Raw genomic sequence first — 20454 nt, 5'->3', positions numbered from 1 at the left:
TAGAATTCACATCTGCTTTTCACTTTGTGAAAAACTAAAATTATAGCGAACCATTTTTTGATCAAATGTTGAAAAAAGTCTGTCCATCATTTCTATCTGTTGTAATAACAATTCATCCAAATAATTACTAAGATCTGGGAACATGGTGACATCACTCCAACAAAGCTGGGGCAAGAAACACAACGGTCAGACAGCTCGTAAACTGACAGAACTATTGACCAAACTATGACAATAAGACCAAAGTTGTGATAAACTGAAATTATCCTCTCCTGTTAACTGTGGACAGACTCCCAGCATGCAGCAGTACCTGTGAGGGGTGGAGGTAAGGCTCTGGGGAGGCCAGGTTGGTCTGGACAGAGAGGCTCTTCTCCAGCAGGGCCTGAGGGAAGCCCAGCCGATCGAAGGTGCTGCGTTTCCAGTGGTGTCCGTCGCTCTGAGCCAGCGCCTCGTCCTCACTGAACGCCCTCACCACTGGCCCCGGTAACGGCAGAGGCACTGCCCCGTCACTCTCATAACCGTCTTTGGAGCCACCGCCCTGGGCCGCCCCCCCACCCTGCCCAGAGTCCCAACTGCTCCTCTGTTTCATCACCTGCTGGGCCTCCCACGCCAGCCGGGCCTGGGCCAGCATGGCCTCGGACGCTGTGCCTGCCAGCTCTCCTTCCGGGCCCCCGCAGCGTGCCAGTTCCTGGGGGAGGGACGGCTTGCGGCTCTTCCGTTTGCGGTTACCTCCAGGAGAGAACGCTCCGGGACCACCTGTGGAGGAGGAGGAGAGGGAGTGGGTCTGACTGGATGTCCAGGATATGGAGTCCTCATAAAGCAGCCTCTGGCCTCCCTCTCCCCCCTCCCCACTGTAGTCCAGCAGTAGGCGGGGGTCTCTAATCAGAGACTGGCTGTGCTGCAGAGTATAGGACCCCCCATATGAGCCACCATAGCCCCCCGTGGTGCCATAACGCAGCAGGCGGTCGGCTGTCTTGAAGCGCGGGCTGGAAGATGACTGCTCCACATACACCAGCTGCTTGACGTACTCCTTCCCCACAGGACTGTACTCCAGACTCTGGGTCTTCTCTGGACACTTTTGCCGGGTCAGCACCAGCTGGCCGTAGGGCGACTGGCCTTGCTTGGGGGAGTGATAGAGGGGGGCCGAAGATTTGCGAGCAGGTGACTTGCCAGTGCCGTAGAAGGAGGAGGAGTCTGAGAGGTGCATGTCAGTGGGAGGCTCCTCATAGATGGGAGGGGATTGGTACTCTGAAGGCGGCTCCTCGTAAAGTGGGGGTTCGTAGGCGTAGCGGGGTGAGGGAGGCTGGGAGTCGGCTGAGGAGCGGCGGTGAGTGCCGGTGCCGCCCAGCTCAGCCCGCTTCAAGAAGGGGGACTGACGGCGGTCCCCATAGAGAACAGGGGAGCCCTCGGGTTCTGGAGGCGGGTTTCCTCCAGAGGAGCGGCGGGTTCGTGAGGTGGTGCCTCCTCCAGAGGGAGGACCAGGGGTGGGGGGATCGCAGGGGGAGTAACCATTTCCCTGGTGGGCCAAAAAGCTGGGCTCCCTGTCTGTCACCTTGATCAGCATCCGCTCCTTCGTACCAGTGTTCCACCTGAAGGGAGACGTCCTGAGAGGAGAGGAGAGGAGAGGAGAGGAGAGGAGAGGAGAGGAGACATTAGATTTAATGACGGGTCAGGCAGCAGACTGATAAAGAGCTGTCGGTCACATTCACACCTCAGGGCCCAGTAATAATTTGAAGAAGCTGTTTTATTATCTAATCTTTCTTTCCAATTACAATTCATTCATTTATTTAACCTTTATTTAAGCAGGTTGGTCCCACTGAGATTAAGAATCTCTTTTTCAAGGGAGACCTGGCCAAGACAGTCAGCAGTAAAAACACAAAGTTGCAGACAGAGACACAAAGGGAGAAAGAATACAAATTACAAGCACTTAAATTAGCATTAAAAGAGAACTTTCTGGTGGTCAGTTGTACAACCAGGCAGGCTACAAACATCCTCATCCTATAGAATCTGCTTTGCAGTCTTTCATTTCAGATTTAAAAACATTTAATGACTCCAGCTCTTTGAGTTTCAAGTCATTCTGCAACAGTGAGTGTGCAGAATACCCAAAAGGCCTTTTCCCGATTTCTGTCTGAGCATTTTGGCACAGAAAGAGGTCCTGAGAATGCAACGAATTCTGTCTGGTACTTTTCTGTGTGATAAAAACAGAGATATTGTCTGAGCAGACCAAGAATTGCCTTATATATAAAGGTGGACCAATGGAAGAGCCTACGGGTCTCCAGAGCAGGCCGTCCTACCCGAGAGTACAACTCACAGTGGTGAGTCAGAGCTTTACAGTTTGTTATCAACCTGACAGACGGTTGGTGAGCTGTATCAATCATATGGAGACACTGACCAGAGGCGTGAACATACCAAAGACCACCACACACAGATGAAAAAATTGCAGCAACTCAGGGACAACAACAGGGACTCACATGCACGTGCAAAGTCTACCACACCAATGCACAGAGAAAACAACAAATTCAATCAGTGATTCCTCTCAGGGAGAGGGCCCTCACATTCTGCTTGTTTCACAGACAACAGGAAGGAGGAGGGAGAGCACTGTGGGATGAGAAACAACAAGTGAACTGGGCGACAGGGAGGGAAGTGTGACATCGATTGCGGCATTGGCCAACCTCCGTTTCCAAATACTTCCACACACTGATCCCCAGGGCCACAGCTCAATAGTGGCAGTGTGAGTGTGAGTGTGTGTGTGCATGTGGGGACTAATGTGCATGTGTTTGAGAGGGAGGGAAACAAAGAGGGTAAGATTAAGCATCACAGGGCTGTGCTGGCATCTATCACAGCATGCTCAACACTCACAGCTCTAACCCACTTTTTCCTCTTTCCTCCTCAGCCCATCAGCTTCTCAGGCTCCTCTTCCTCCATCATAGGTCTGTCTATTCCACTTTCCCTATCTGCTAACGTGTTCTGTCTGTCTCCTAGTCATTACCACAGTGTACGCTGTTCTTTCTCTCCCCACTCCTAATGATTATTAATTATTCACCATCATTTGACCTTCAAATCAATTTACACATTCCCTGCCTCTTCCAATCTGTCTCCATCTGTCTCCCTTACTGCACCATCAACCTGCACTCTTCCTCTTCTCATCTCTCTTTACCGAGAAACTCATTTCTGTTGCTCAGTCAGCTGTCAGTGACTGAGATCGTTCACTAAGGTACAGACAGAACAGACAGCTGATCACAGTAATGGTGCAACAAATCTACGCTTTGCTGGAGGAGAGTTAATAAAAACTCAGTACAAACACAGCTCAGTAGTCCACCATTGTTATTATTGTTGTCCTCCTACTCGGGCATGGCTGTTTGTCTGAAACGTAAAGTGTGAAGCACCACCAAGACGACAGAAGGGGTGGTGTTTTCAAAAGATGACACTCTGGAACTCGGTTTCAAAAAGTTTGCATTTTCAGGCCCCCAAAACGCTGTTGTTGTGTCAATGAAAGGCCAAGCTGGAATAAAAGTTTCACATTTCATGCAAGAACTGTTGATGTGTTGACGGGCCCTTAAAAATAAGCAGAGATTACAACTACAAGCTATTTCAACATCAGGACTAGGTTTACATTTCAGTATTATCTATCCTATTTCTCCTCTACAGAGAAGCTGTTAGCTGATTTTCTCTTAATTCTTTCAAAGGCTGAATGATTCCCAATGTTGACACTTTCCTAAAGTTGACTGATATGTAAGTGAATTTGTAAAACACTTTTCTAGTCTTCTGACCAATCAAAGTGCTTTTAAACTACACGCTGCATTCGCCAACGCATGTTCATACACTGTTGACAAGGCTTCCATACACAGTGCCACATCAAGAGGCCAATGTTTCTCACCAGTTGAACTTTTACTTGCACACTGACAACACCTTTGTATTTGTACCTTGACCAGGTACAATTTGACATGCAGACAGGAGAAGCTGGGAACTGAACGGCTGATCTTCCAACTGATGGACGATGTGCTCTATCTCCTGAGCCACATCACCCCAAAGACGGTGAGGATCTTAATGTTCGTAAAATTCTTACATTTCTAAGCAAAACCTTCATTACATATCCCATTACTGTTAAAACCTTTGTCATGAATCACTAAGGACATTAATTTCACATGAAGGACATTCATTTTTTGACTTGCTTATAATAAGTAGTCTAAGAGAAATCTATACCTGTAAAATAGGGCTGTCCCAAATACCATTTTCTGGGCTTTGGAGCTTCGGCATTGATCAGCGGCGAATAATCAGAGCTTTGGTCGGTGGGGGGTTAAGCAGTGAGAGGCACCGCACACCCGCAGCTGACCTCTGACAGTTTCAGCCTCAGGATATAGAGAGATTTCACCGTCAGCTGAGGGAGAGCCCAGAATCCTGACCCCCGACGGTTTCAGCATCAGGTGAGAGAGACGCTGTGCGCCAGCCTGGTGTACTTCCGATTGCTTGACAGTGGCTGTGACACCTTATAGTTTCTAAAGTTAAAAAAGTCCAACAATACAATAATCTGCGTCCCGTGATCTGAATTAGTTTAATTTCATTATGAGACTGAAATTATAAGTGTCCTCACTCTCGAAGATACATGTTTTCTCCTGCTCTGTCTACTCAGTCAATAAACACCTTAATAACTGTTATAAAATACAATAACTGTTGTAAAATGATCATTCCTGTCACTGTGTGTGACAGGAATGATCATGAGATATCAACTCAAACTCCTGAGGTGTTGATTCAACAATACTTTTCTATGCACTTTTTGCACTTACAGATCTTGTGACAATTTTTTGTTATCATGGAAAAATTATCAATATATAATTCTTAAATGCTAAAATTATAAAATAATCAATATGTAATTCTTAAATGATAAAATGATAAAATTATCAATATATAATTCAATTATTATAAACCTGACAAACTCTTACTAATCTCTAAATAACATTTGACATGTTTTTTTTCACAAATGATATTTGTCCTCTGCAAAAAAAAAAATAATACATATATATATTCGAATCACTAAATTGAAAACCGCATACCTACCCAAGTAACGAATAGCTGAATAGCTGAAAATTCAGGTCCATCCCTGTTAGCAAAAAGTAGAAAAAATGTCTTCTGAATAAATGTACAAACTAAAAACACAAAGCATGTGGCTTTCTAACATGTTTGAGCATACAGCTGTTGCACGTGGGGTCCAAACCAAAATTCCAAAACAAAATATGCGTGTGCATGAATCTCACAAAAACAATGCAAATCAAAGTCAAGCTGCACACCTCCTCAAATTCTATTTCCTCTTTCTTTTGCCACAACGTCTTTGCAAAAGGTTCTTTAAACTTCAGTTACAATGACGATGTTTTTGCTTCTCATGCCTCTGAACAACCAAAGGAAAACAAAGGTCGGCCCAGTCTTGACGGGGCAACGGGAGTATGTGTGTGTGAGTATGGATCGTTTCTTAACAGGTACACTAGAGTCCTGTCCCTGGCATCCACCTTCATCAGTCAGTTCTGGCTGATGCAGCAGCTCCAGTCTGGGGTGATGGATCAGATACCTGACATAATTAGATGTACATAGACTGAAGCCTCAGTCTGGTTACATCATTATATTTTATTGATCTCTGACGGTGGAATATTGATGAAGGAGCACCACGTTTTATCTTTGGTTCAGGGCCAAGTCAACAATCAAGACCACTTAAGATGAGTCCAAAGCAAGTCCAACATGGAGTCCAACCAGACCAGAGACGATTCAAAACCAAGAATCAATCAAAACCAATATTCTGTTTACTGCTGTCTTGTTGTTTTAGAGACAGTATAAACACTGCATTATATTATAACACTGTGACGCTCCTTATGAATGTCTGATATATTTGTAATCCAAATGTATTATATTTAAAGTTAAAATTTGAAGTTAATGAGAATATTTAGTTGTGACATGACCAAGTCACACTACAGGAAATTAGCCTGATCTCCATTCTAAATGAAGGTGATATAACTCAATTTGTGTTGATATGGGGACCAGAATTAAATACTATGGTCCTGCTTTGTTGAGCAAGAAGCAAAAGAGACTTAAAGAAGTATTTAACCACTAGAAAGATGGTCTTTTCATAAAACTAGATGCATCTGCAGCAGAAAGACAGTGGAAAAACTGGGATGTCTCTGCAGTAGAAAGATGTAAATGCTTTTAAAATTGCTGCTACATGACTTGTGAAAATCGACTGCTGCATTCACTTTTGCTCAAGAGGTAGAAAACCTACAATTAATAGAATGCACTGCACCACAATGGACCAATAAATACTCCCTCTGATGGAGAGCCAGCTGGCAACAATTTCATATTACAGACCATGCACTAAAACATGTTTCTGAAACCATCAGACTCAAGAAACAGAGTAACAGTGCAGTAACAGAATCTTGGTTTCTATTTAATCAGTGCTGCTTCGTTTTACAGTCTGATATCTGTTTTTTCAGCCTTGGTATTCACTGTGCAGGAAGTTGTATGGTGCCCACTTCCTGTTCGCAAACTCTTACAGCTAAAGAGGGCACTAAAATATGTTTCTGAAAACATTTTAGGTGAGAAATAGACAGCGCAGTGACATAACCTTGGTGGATATTTGAAAATGCGAAAGCACAGCCTGTAATCGTCTAACAGAGTAGGGACAGGCACTGATTAGATGGTGGCAAGTGTACCACAGTTCATCCACACATACTACCTACATTGTTATGATACAAAGCTGGTTGAAAATCAGCAAAGTTTCCCTTTGAGATGAATCTGCCTGCTTGTTTTCATGTTAATTTCTCACACCCAAAGTCAATGTTAGAGCATAACTTCTGTCAGAGCACAGCTGTTAAAATGATATTTCTGTTTTTTTCATGCTGATGGGTTCCTTCATTCTATCTTGAGCTAGATTTCTCCCCCTTTCTTGGTTTATGGACTATTTGAGTATTTGAGTATTTTTGTCATTTAAGTCATTGAAGACAGTGAAGCAGTGAATACTGAGTGAGACTTGAGTAAAGACCCATATCTATTTTTTCAATAAAAATGAAAAAAAAACTATTCACAAATAATGACAAACAAAGAAAAAGCATTTAAACAGTCTTTAAAAGTCAGAGCCTTCTAAATGTTGTGCTCAGAATAAGAGAAACACAGCGTGACTCAGAGGGAGAAGAAAACAAAGTTTAACAGTATCTTAACCCCTGTGGTTATTTGCTTTCACTTGTATAACACATCAACTCTCACTGCGGCCACAATATGAGGAAAGACGAGATGATGGAAACTGATACCCCATAAGTCACTGCTGTGGTGCTGCTGATGTGCTGGAGTTGCTCTCAGCCATCTTTGCCTTATGAAGTCACTGACAGTCCCATCAACATATTCACTAACCAACATTTATGAAGATCTTTTAAAATCCTAAATGAGAGCAGCGCTCCTCCGTAAATGATTAGTTGATTAACTGAGTAATCAACAGGAAGTTAATTTATTAAAAATTAAAATTATATTTATATGGACCAGTGTGTTTTAAATTGATATGTAAATTAGTCATTCAAACTTTTATTGGTTGCTGCCCAAATCCTAACAAACCTGTGAGCAGAGGAGTGATGCTCAGAGTGTGTGAAAGTAAAAACTAAATGTGAGCACTGGTAAGCACAGTGTGATGGTCATGCTATGTCACTGTGAGGTGCCACCATCAGAGATGATACCTTCAGCTCACATAACACAGCGTCACAGCGTCACAACCATCCCACCAATGATTGCGTCCTGTCCGCTCTCCTGTTAATGCAGACACAATTTCAGTGCTGTTACTACCTCCTGTGCCATCTTAAAAGCAAGACAACTCTGTCCATCCATTCAACAATTGTATTTTTTATTCAAAACATCAAAACATTTTTTTTACCAAACTTGCTTGAAAATAGAGAAAGAGAATACTCACTATAGTTAAAATAACCTGTCCTTTGTATACTTTTTAATATTTGATAGTCCACGACTTGCAAAGGGTTTGTGTGTTTCAGTTTATATGTGATCCAGATCACATGGTAACTGTGACTCCACTGCTGCTCGTGTGTGTGTGTTTGTGTGTGAGAGAGAGAGAGAGAGAGAGAGAGACTGAAAGACTTGGTAGACACTTCACATATAAGCAGATCCAATAAGGGATGTGTGAGAGCAGATCTCTCAGCCATCTGGACTGACAGTCTACAGCTGTGCCACCAGGCCTCTCACGTCTCTCACTCCGCACACACACACACACACACACGCACACGCACACTCACACACGCGCGCGCACACACACACACACACACACACACACACACACACACACACACACACACACACACGCACACGCACACTCACACACGCGCGCACACACACACACACACATCTAAACACATAACCATGCATGCTCAAATGCACGATCAAAGATTTGGTGACGAAAGTGTCTTCAAGGCCAGTTTCTTGGACCCTGCATGAATAATTCCCTTTCACAGTAACACAATTAGAGGTGGCAGGTAGAGGCTTGGTGCAAGAGGGGAGGTGGGAATGCCAATTTGTCATTTTTGTTCACACGGATCCACATTTCAGGTTGCTCAATTTTCTAGTGCAGCTCTGATATGTTTGTATCACAGTGTAAGCAGTCAGTTACTGCGGGCTGTAAACTCTTGTTCCTATGTTGCTTGGACTGCCTCCCCAGTCCCTACCGAGGAATTGTCATTTGTATGTCTTTGTAGCCTCACAAAAAGCAAACAAACAGAAAAAACAAGCAAACATATTGAGACATGCTGACGCACTGCGGGTAAGCGTGTTACATCACTTCCGGTGCATTTTTGTCTGTGCCTATGGTAGCGTCTGAGCTGCTCCTATGAGCGATTCCCAGCTAATGTTATTACTTGTTCCTTACTTCGACTGCTTTTATTTGTCTGTGACTGAAAACTCACATAAGTTTTACTTAATCACTCACAGCTGTCTCCTCCTCTCAGCGGTTTTTCCTGTGTATTCACAACTGCTCACTCACTGTTTGCCCGTTAGCTGCTTTAGCATTAGCTCTGGTTAGCGATGGCTTCTCCCTGCTCCTCTCCCTCTTCTGCTGCTCTCTCCTGCTCAGTGTGTCAGATGTTTAGTTACTCCTCTGCCTCCTTCAGTGACAGTGGTACCTGTAACAAGTGTAGTTTATTTGCTGCGCTGGAGGCGAGGCTTAGCGATCTGGAAGCGTGGCTCCACACAGTGGATAATCCCTCTTCAGCTGCGATAGTTAGCAAGCCCCCTGTAGCCGGTGCGGACCGACATAGCATAGCCTCTGCTAGCCGTCCCCCGACAACCCCCGACAACCCCCGTACAGCCGGGAGGCTGGGTAACTGTCCAAGCGAAGCATAGTAAGCCGAAGCCCACGATACACCTCCCACCCCCCCTTCACGTTTCAAAGTAGTACTCCCCACTCAACCACACACCAGCCGAGGACACAACCCTGGTCATTGGTAGCTCTATTTTGTGAAACGTGAAGTTAGTGACACCAGCAGCCATAGTCAAATGTATCCCTGGGGCCAGAGTGGGCGACGTCGAGTCAAATTTGAAGCTGCTGGCTAAGGCTAAACGTAAATACAGTAAGATTGTTATTCACGTCGGCGGCAATGACACCAGGTTACACCAATCGGAGGTCACTAAAATTAACATAGAGTCGGTGTGTGAGTATGCGAAGACGATGTCGGACACCGTAATCTTCTCTGGACCCCTCCCCAATGTGACCAGTGGTGACATGTTTAGCCGCATGTCAGCACTCAACCGCTGGTTGTCGTGGTGGTGTCCAGCAAATGATGTGGGCTTTGTTAATAATGGCACTCCTTTTGTGGGAAACCTGGTCTTATCCGGAGGGATGGCATCCATCCCACTTTGGATGGAGCCGCTCTACTCTCTAGAATCTGGCCGAGTTTATTAGAGGCCCAAAACCATGACAAACCAGAGTTGGGACCAGGGTGCAGAGTCGCAGTCTTGAGCTTCCTCTAGCACAGTCACACACCCATAATGTAAATGTTATAAAAACGGTGTCTGTCCCCCGACCACTTCATTTGTTTAAAGCTAAAATAAACAGAAGGGGAGTTGTACAAGAAAATCTCATAAAAATTAACTCATCTCCTGTCATACAGCATCATAACAGGAGAATTAAATGTGGACTCTTGAACGTTAGATCCTTATCAACCAAGGCTCATTTAGTCACTGATTTAATATTGGATAACCAGATTGATTTATCATGCCTCACTGACACCTGGCTTTGTCCTGATGAGTACGTTAGCCTGAATGAATCTACTCCTCCTGGTCATATAAATAGTCACGTTGCACGGGACACTGGCCGAGGAGGGGGAGTTTTGATTCAAGCTTAGCAATTCACACTAAGGCTAAGCTAAACTATTGCCTATAGCCTTTTTCTTAGTCTTTCTCACCCATCCTGGAAAACTCTACAGCCAATTCTATTTGTCATAGTGTACCGCGCCCCCGGCCCATACTCTGAATTTCTATCTGAATTTTCTGAGCGTATATCAAGTCTAGTGCTTAAATCAGACAAAATTATTATCGTAGGGGATTTTAACATTTACATGGATATTAATAGTGATAGCCTTAGTTCTGCTTTCTCCACGTTTTTGGATTCAATAGGCTTCAGTCAGTGTGTACATAAACCCACCCACCGCTACAATCACACCCTCGATCTAGTCCTTGATTACGGCATCGATATTGAAGATTTATTAGTCTTTCCTGAGATTCCTTTGTCTGACCATTATTTAATAACTTTCAATTTTTTATTACTCAACTACAAGCCTCTCAGCGAGAGTTACTATTCTAGATGTCTATCTGATTCAGCAGTGGCTAAATTTAAGAAACTGATTCCTTCATTGACATCATTACCATGTCTCACAGCGACTGAGAACACTACTACTAACTTAAGTCATTCTCAAATTGACCGTCTCATTGATAATTCTACTGGCTCACTGCGATCAGCTCTCAACACTGTTGCACCCTTCAAGAAGAAAATAATGAAACAAATAAAATTAGCTCCACGGTTTAACCTCCAGATTCGCAAATTGAAAAAGACATCGATTCTAAAATCCTTGAGAGAGTGGTTGCTCATCAACTCTGTGACTTTCTCCAAGATAATAGTTTATTTGAGGACTTTCAGTCAGGCTTCAGAGTTCATCATAGTACAGAGACAGCACTTGCAAAAATTAATAATGCCTTATTTATCGCTTCTGACACAGGTCTGGTCTCTGTTTTAATCCTATTAGATCTCAGTGCCACATTTGACACCACTGACCATCAAATCTTACTGCAAAGACTGGAAAACTTAATTGGCCTTAAAGGAACGGCACTAGTCTGGTTTAAGTCATACTTATCAGATCGTTCCCAATTTGTTCAAATCAATGATCAACCCTCCACACATACTGAGGTCTGCTTTGGAGGGCCACAAGGTTCGGTGCTTGGACCAATCCTTTTCACTTTATATATGCTTCCTCTAGGCAACATAATTAGAAATCACTCTATAAATTTCCATTGTTATGCTGACAATACGCAATTATATCTATCTATGAAACCAGATGAAACTGATCAGCTATCTAGACTTCAAACATGTCTTAAGGATGTAAAAGCCTGGATGAGCCGTAATTTCCTGATGTTGAATTTAGACAAAACTGAAGTTATTGTTCTTGGCCCCAAACACCTCAGAAGCTCCTTTTCCTACAATGTAATTTCTCTAGATTGCATTACCTTGGCCTCTAGCACTACTGTAAGGAACCTCTGAGTTTTATTTGATCAATGTCAAAAATTAGACATATCCTCTCCCAAACAGATGCTGAAAAATTAGTACATGCATTTGTCACCTCTAGGCTGGATTACTGTAACTCCCTATTATTTGGTTGCCCCAACAAATCTCTTAGGTTTCTCCAACTGGTGCAGAACGCTGCTGCTCGTGTTTTAACGGGAAGCAAGAAAAGGGATCATATTTCTCCTGTTTTAGCTTCTTTGCACTGGCTCCCTGTGGATTGAATTCAAAATTCTCCTCCTTACTTACAAAGCTCTAAATGGTCAGGCTCCATCCTATCTGTCGCAGCTCAAAATTCCTTACCAACCCTCAAGATCACTGCGCTCTGAAAATGCAGGGTTACTTGTGGTTCCCAAAGTTTCCAAAAGTAGGATAGGAACCAGAGCCTTCAGCTACCACGCTCCTCTCCTATGGAACCATCTTCTAGTTTCGGTCAGGGAGGCAGACACCGTTTCAACTTTTAAGGGTAGACTTAAGACCTTCCTCTTTGATAAAGCTTATAATTAGAGCTGGCTCAGGCTGCCTGGACCAGCCCATAGTTAGGCTGACATAGGTTTAACCTGCCGGGGGACTTCCTCTGATACGCTGAGCTCCTTTCCTTCTCTCAATGCCGCCATCGTAAAATCATGCATGTCTGGCCGTAACCTTGACTGTGCCTGACCGTGGTGATAGCTGTGCTGATGCTGTGATCCTGCCTTTGGTTGTGCTCGTGCTGTGGCTGTACTGATACTGTGCCCCTCGCTCGCCCTGATTGTGGTCTGGTCCTGGTTGCGCCGATGTTGTGATCCTGCCTTTGGACACCTCCCTATCAACATATGCATGAGACTGTTATCATCTCCCTCAACATCATCATAGAGTGCAATTACTAATTTCACAACTACCCTTATTGTAATATGACATGCATCTGTTTCTATTACTTCTATTACTCATTTCTATGCCTCTCTCCCCCTCTCTCTTTCTCTTTCCTTTTTTGCCATGATTGTATTTCATTTGTTATTTATGACATCTATTGCTCGTCTGTCCGTCCTGGAAGAGGGATCCCTCATCATCCTCTACCACTCTTCTTGAGGTTTCTTCCTTTTTTTCCCCGTTACAGGGGTTGTTTTTCTGGAGTTTTTCCTTGGGTGATGTGAGGGTCTAAGGGCAGAGGGATGTCGTACACTTTGAAGCCCTCTGAGCCAAACCATGTTTTGTGATAATGGGCTCTATAAATAAAATTGACTTGACTTGACTTGACATTCTCTTCTGGAAGGCCTTCATGGTGTTGCACTTGGCTGACACACAAAAAGTGATGGAGGTCGTTCCATGGCTTTAAGCCCAGTATACACTGTGCGATTTTGGGCTGTCCCAGACGGAAGATGACCATCGTGACAGAAAAGTTGCGGTATCTTTGGTCGTGGCTCCTAAACTGTGGTCCTACGCCGCACAGTGAGAAAAGTGCAAGGATGGCCGTTGTCATAGCCTTGTGATCAAAGACAGCCTAGATCAAATTCTGACAGTGTCAGAAATTTGGGATGCAAATCTCACTGTGTGACTGCTGTTATGACCTGCGTCTTCTAACCAACCAATAGAAATGCAGCATGAAATGACAAACTGATCAGCGCGACTCTGCTAAATGCTAGTAGATGCTAACACTTACTTTGAGTTCTCGCTGCAAAACTGTCATGCCAAGTTGGCCTCTTTTCCCCAGCCACGACCACGTCTGCATTCTCCTCCCCCCCCTCCTCCTCTTCAGATGACTTTTTTGACACACATAAATGCCATCATAGGGAGGGCTCCATTTGTTTGTTTATATGGTGCACCCTGACATTTTGTTCTTGTATACTGATGTCGATGGACGCAGGTTGTAGACTGTGATTCAGTAGTGATGTCACTGTACAGTCTGCATACATCAAACTTGATGACTTACCCAAGTTTATTAAGCTCCATGTCGCACAGCTGCACTTATAAGATCACAAATCTCTCACAGTCAGCAGGAGGCTTACGAGAGGAGTTCAAAACACCTTCTTCCAGACCTCCATACACCTAGCCTGTAGTTAACTGTTTGGCTACAATAATTAACAGCGGGGCTTGAACACTTATCTGACAGCCAAATCTGGTTCAGAATATGCTGTAATTATTACACTGGCCTTGATGTTTTGCAGTGTAAAAGCTGTTTGTAGAATGTCTGTAACTGTAGCAGGTGGCACCATGTACAGTAAGCTTAGCCATCCGAGTGTGAATGTGTGTGTGAAAGGGTGTGGGTGAGGTGTGTCCCATTTTGTTTCACAAACTGGAGAAGTACGCATTAAAAGATGGCACTAAGCCTGCACAGAAGAGCCTCAAGCCCAAAATGTGCCCATGTTTCTTGAAACACTGTCAAAAAAACACTTACATTAGAAAAAACACTTCAATTCAAAAGCATTTTAAGAAAAAAAACCTTTAATTTAAAAAAAATATAATTTAAAGAAATACTTTAACACTTTCATTAAATTTTTTTTTAAAAAAAACTTCAATAAAAAACCCACTTTAATGAAAAAAAAAATTAAAAAACACTGAAAATAATAAAAAAGTTATTAGTTTAAGACAGACTTATTTTTACTTATTTTACATTTATAAAATGCTATATTTATAAAATCATAAGAAAACACTGGGACACTGGGTCAATGATTGGCTTCAGGACACATGACCATATACCCACCCACCTTTTTAGGTACACCATTGGCTGATATATATTTTAATGCATATGATTGCTTGTTTCTCTTTTCATGCCTACCTTATTCAAAAGATGTTTGTAGTGTGTTTGATGATGACTCTGATGAAGGCCACAAGCCAAAACACCTTGGTCTGTTAATGAAGTTGCTCTAAATACTACAAGTGTTGCTGGAGTTTCTACACCTTTGATTCCCTTCCCTCCTCCATGCACCCTAACCCTGATCCTGATCCTGCACAGGAGGGTCTCAGCGATACAATACCAAGCACTCCCACAGATCACTGGCTCTCCTGGCAATGAACAAAATCAGGTTACCTGATCCATCTGTGCTTGTTTATCTGTATCTATTTCTGTTCTAGATCAGAAATCAATTGAAATGAGTTTTCACTTTCAACCACTGACATCAAAAGCAGGATCAGCAATTCTCAATTTTTTTTTTCCCAGTAATTTTTTCTCAACTTGCATGTGTCCAAACAAACACTTAAATATGACACATGAGCCAAACACTTTGAGTGGGAGGAAGTACTCACTTTGAGAGAACTCCTTCAGCCAATCCTGACATTAGCATGAGCCTCTACTACACAAATACATTGTCAGTTAGACACTAATGGTCTAAAAAATTACAATTTACTGATAAATTCAGCAGCCAGCTGCCTCTGGGCTGCTGAATACCCAATCCGTTGTCACTCTGAACTCGTCAAATAGCGGCGCTCTGTCAGTTCCACCTTCTACATCCAACCAGAATGAGGTTGGGTGGTGTCAGATGAGAACGCACTCACACAGAACCAGTGGCATTGTTATTATATGCTGGCGGCCGGCCAGATGGCACCGTGCGCATCCACATGTAACACGCAGGGGCAGCATCACCTGGAGTTCACTTCCTGTGTGGATGTGAGTTGTTTTTTTTCCCTACGCCCTACCATGTACCTCTTTTACCTAAACCTAACCATCTGTGACTTTGTTGCCTAGTCCCAACCATCGTGACAGTCTGCGTTGGATGCCATGTGCTGCTGTGTAGGACTGTGAAACTTCATCCCACCATATGCTTTTGTTGACATCACGGTAACGACATCCTGGAGCGTAAACAGCTGACGCAGAAGAATACCTGAAATGTCATCAGTAGACGCAGAAGGTCACTGACCGAGCGGCACCATGTGACGAGTTGGGATGAGAACATGTTGGAATACCCGCTGGCAGCGTCCTTGTTTTCTGTCTCAAGCATTGTGAACACTGATCTGCATGGCTATCATTACTTTTTGAAAGCAGCGGCCTGCATGCTAACATCATCTACTATAACGCAGTCCCTGATTGGCTGCCTAACGTTTTCAACCACAATGGCCCGACTGGACTGCAGTGGATTCAAAGTGACTGAGGCTGCAGACAGTCCAGACTGATACACAGAGAGAACCAGAATGTTGAGCTCACGTCATCAGACGGTCTCAGCTATGGATCTGATCTTTGCAGGTGAGCAAACTCAAGCTGTTGTTGTTGTTGATGTTTCTTTGCTCTTCTGTTTGTGTGTAGCTGCTCATACCCAACTGACTGGTGAAATAAGCCATTGTTATTACATTTTAAATATATACATTTTACCATAAAGTATTGTGGTTACATCATGCATTATACCATGTGTGTCTTCTAGAATAAGAACATTAAAAAATGTAAATGACAGTTGTCAGGGCATAACACCTACAGTATACACTCAGAAATTGTGACCTTAAAGTCATAACTTCAAATCAAATCATGAATTTGAAGAATCATGACACCCTCACCTTCTACTGTGTGTGCACTGTGTGTGTGTGTGTGTGTATGTGTGTGTGTGTGTGTGTGTATATGCAGGTCCTCTGTTGTTCAGTTGGTGTGTGTTAAGTGTAGTTTGTCAAGGTGCTGACTGATTCAGACACTGCAGATAACAGAAGGACAAACTGACTACAGACTACAAGTCAATGAACCACTTTTCATGTATCCTCTTCTCTCTTCTTCATCCTCATCTCTGTCCCCCTCTCCCTCTCTTTCTCTCTGCCCTCTTTCTCTCCATTTGTCCTCTCCCTCCTTTCCTCCCTCCTTTAATAGCATCCTTAGTGTGTGCCGGGGGGTGGAGCTGTGTAGAGGTCAAAAGCTCCCATCTGTCACAGAGGAAGCTGTGTGGTCTAAGACAAACTGCGTGTCCTGCTCTCCTTAACAGCATCACTCTCTCCAGAGACCATCTTCAGCCTGACACTCAGCCTCAACACTAAATACGTTACTGACTGCTGGAGCTACGTGCAGCTGCTGAACCAAGAGCACAACACAATATCACGCCATGTGATTCTACTTTCAATATTAATATTAACAGATCATATCTGGGCTGATGGAGGTGAGCATGTTCAGATGTGAGTTGCTCTGGACCTTCATGCTGGACAGACGAACAGACATGAACCAACTGACGTCACCACTATTAGGTGATATTTTCATACCAAAATTTCACATATATAACAAGTGAATAAGGTTCCATCTTCAAATGCTGTGTGTGTGCGTGTGTGCTTGTGTGTGTGTGTGTGTGTGTGTGTGTGTGTGTGCGCAGTATGTACAGTGTGTACATGACTTTGCTTCTGTGTGTGCAGGTACATTTTCAGTAGAGCGGGGGGTCAAGGACAGATATTTCATTTCACTGTTTGGGGGACCATAAAAAAAAGCAGTTCCTGAGGGGGACACCACTGTTAAGATTACTGTGCTATTAAAAGATTCTTTATGATGCAGACTATGAAGAAACCAAAACATGACGAGTCTCATTCATGAAACTTGAGCACGACAAATTTATGTGTGTGAAATTTGAGTGTAAGCTTACGTGTTATCAATATGTCAGTAGCTTTGATCTTTTTCTAGGTACAAACAAAAACTTCAGCTGCCTCTTGTAGAGTTTGTATAAATAAGGAATGCACATATATATTGCTTGTCATCATTAGAAGTAATTTTTAATTCGTATTGTGCTCTGTTGTGTTCAAGGTTTAAAATCTGACTTTGTACTGTAAAATAGGCCATTATTATATTACATTTTATATATTATAAAATGTAGAGTTTTTAATATTAAAACATGTATTACAAGTCTGGCGTGTTTCCTCGCAGCGAGTCCAGACTGAATGACACAGAGTGAAACAGAATTTGGAGCTCACATCATCAGGATGGTTTTACCAGGCTAGCATTGTTCATAAACTGTTATGATAGGGTCATGAGTCACATCATTCACTTATAAAGAAGAGTTAGGGCCATGTTAAAGAAGAAAGATAAACGGTAACTGTGTGGCTTTAATCTGAGATTTTTGTCACATAAATTTACAGGTTTAATCTTGAACAATACGACTATTTTGCTAAATTATGACTTGATTGTTGTGATGATCATGACTTTATTTTTGAAATCTAAGATTATTTTTTTTTCGTTGACATGGCCCTAACCCTGCTTTTTCCTCATCAGCGTCCTGGCGCTGTCTCCCTCTGTGAGGCATATTTTTTAAGGCGGTGAGGGCAATATTTTGCAAAATGCAAAACACATCGTTTGTGTCTGCAATTAGTAAAGGTACTTTCAATGCATATTATTATATTATATTATATAATATTATATAATATTATATTATATTATATTATATTATATTATATTATATTATATTATATTATATTATATTATATTATATTATATTATATTATATTATATAATATTATATAATATTATATTATATTATATTACAATTATTCCAATGCAATAAGATGAAGCCTCTCCATAAGGTGAACGGAACACAGAAGTACCTCAGGGCTGTGGCCAGGTCATTAGGGTTGATTATAAAATAGCAGTGTTAGCCTGACAAATCTCTATTACTTTCCATGTGACTGTCTCATTGAGCTACTGTACAGAGACTCTAACGGTCTCTAAGAGCAGGGCTTTGCTCTTCCTCTGACTGTACACTGTAAATAACTGGCTGCAACAGCCAGGGCACTAACACTGTGTACTACACTGCGTGTGTGTGTGTCCTCTTGCTGAAGTAAAGAAGACATTTACAGGACAGTGTGACCCCGGCCAGGCATATCAGCCAATCACTGCCGACTGCAGCAGATTACAGCAAATCGGAAAACCAAGAAACCACGACTGGAGCAGGGGGGGCTGACTGTAAAGAGAGGTGAGAGGCTCTAAAGGTGAGATAGGATAGAAATTAATGGACAGTGACAGAAACAGAAAGGAGGGGATGGGATGATAAGACAGAAAAGGATAGAGAGGAAGGGATGGAGAGGAAGTGACAGGAAAGGAAAGAAACAGTCGAATGCCAACCGCTCACAAGAATGGTTTCATGTCAGGAGAGGTTATGTGAAGTGGCTTTACACCTACCACTTTATGTTATGAGAGAGAAGGATCAAAATCATTTGAGAAAGTGTCATTCCCTTCTGTTTCTTCAGTGTCTTTCAAAAACAGAACCTTGTTCAACGTTACAGTGGATGCTGTCTACTGTTAGCAACAGGAAACTAGAAATTGGACCAAGCGGTTGTGTGCCCCTGCACACCAATCAAGTTGCACTTACAGTTTACATCCATGTCTGTGAAAACATGGATGCTCCACACACATCTTCCCCCAGCAGCACAGAAGATCTCTACAATCAGCACAGTTTACAGATTAATGTCACCAATTCAGTGTCATGTAACAAATGTCTCCTCTTCTGTTTCCGACTGAGTAATGGACAGAAAAGAGTTTCTGAGGCGCCTGGTGTCTTAGCGGATAGAGTGGCGCCCCATATACCAAGGCCGAATCCTTGCTGCAGCGGCTGCGGGTTCAAATCCGACCTCAGTCCTTTGCTGCATGTCGCCCCGTTTCTCTCTCCCCTTTTCACACTCAACAATTATCCTATCAATAATAGGCAAAAATGCCCCAAAAAAAAGTGTGGGGCTCCTGGTGTCTCAGCGGATAGAGTGGATATACAAAGGTTGTATCCTCGCCACAGCAGCCACGGGTTCGATTCCGGCCTCGACCCTTTGCTGCATGTCGCCCCCTCTCTCTCTCCCCCTTTCACGCTTAAACTGTCCTGTCCATAAAAGGCAATAAAAGCTGAAAAAAATAATCTTAAAAAAAGAAAAGTGTTTCTGCTGAACATTGTGATGTCACAGTTGACCTTAGACCTCTTGGTCATAAAATGTCGGAACATCATCACTGTATTCTATGAGACAAGTATGTGAAATCTGAGTGAATTAATTCTTGAGTTATAGTCAAAAACATATGACCTCACTATAACCTTTGACCCTCGACCATCGATTTTAATCAGTTCATTGATGAGTCAAAGTGGACTTTTGTGCCAAATTTAAGGAAACTCCTTCAAATTAATCTTCGGATATTGCATTCTCAACAACAAGAAGAATGCAAGGTCGGTGACCTTTGACCTCCAAAATCTAATCAGCTCATCCTTGAGACCAAGTGGAAATTTGTGCAAAATTTGAAGAAATTTCCTCAAGGTGTTTTTGAGGTGGTGTGTTTATAAGAGTGAGACAGACGTGGTCATAGTGACATTGACCTTTGCCCTATGACCACAAAAATCTAATCAGTTCATCCTTGAATCCAAGCAAATGTTTGTGCTAAATATGAAGAAATTCACTTGAGGCGCTCTTGAGATATTGCATTAAAAAGAATGGGTTGATGGACGTACAGCCCAAAAACATAAATGCCTCCAGCCTCGGCTATGGCCTGGGTGGAGGCATAGAAAGATGTTCGTCCTCACCCTTAACACCACTCCTCTTTAATGGTCCTTATATTTGAACATTTGCAAACTGGAGATATGGTTGCAGAGACAACATCAGCCAGATGGAAGGATTCTGTTTCAGTACCAGATGTGGCGTGAAGCATGAAGAGCACAGACATACACAACTGTTATTCATGCAGACTGTAACTTACTTATTCATTTATTAAATGTACAACCCCTTTTACTTAGGGTGTGAGCGACAGAAAATAAAATAAAATA

The 20454-nt window shown here is 42.8% G+C and overlaps 1 protein-coding gene and 1 pseudogene across 1 annotated transcript in view; one reads left to right on the top strand and one right to left on the bottom strand.

Annotated features, from left to right (window-relative positions):
• Window positions 1-20454, bottom strand: part of arhgap39 (Rho GTPase activating protein 39) — a 124333-nt gene that overhangs the window by 27026 nt on the left and 76853 nt on the right. The window contains exon 3 of the mRNA XM_042512818.2: window positions 308-1601. Coding sequence (XP_042368752.1) covers window positions 308-1601 — 1294 coding nt within the window. The remainder of the gene's footprint in view (window positions 1-307; window positions 1602-20454) is intronic.
• On the top strand, window positions 9049-9925 carry LOC148189486 (uncharacterized; annotated as a pseudogene).

The sequence above is a fragment of the Plectropomus leopardus genome, chromosome 5 (genome assembly GCF_026936395.1).
Source record: "Plectropomus leopardus strain MGB_pleo_1.0 chromosome 5, ASM2693639v1, whole genome shotgun sequence".
NCBI classification, from domain to species: domain Eukaryota; kingdom Metazoa; phylum Chordata; class Actinopteri; order Perciformes; family Serranidae; genus Plectropomus; species Plectropomus leopardus.
This window is presented reverse-complemented; position numbering and strand designations above follow the sequence as displayed.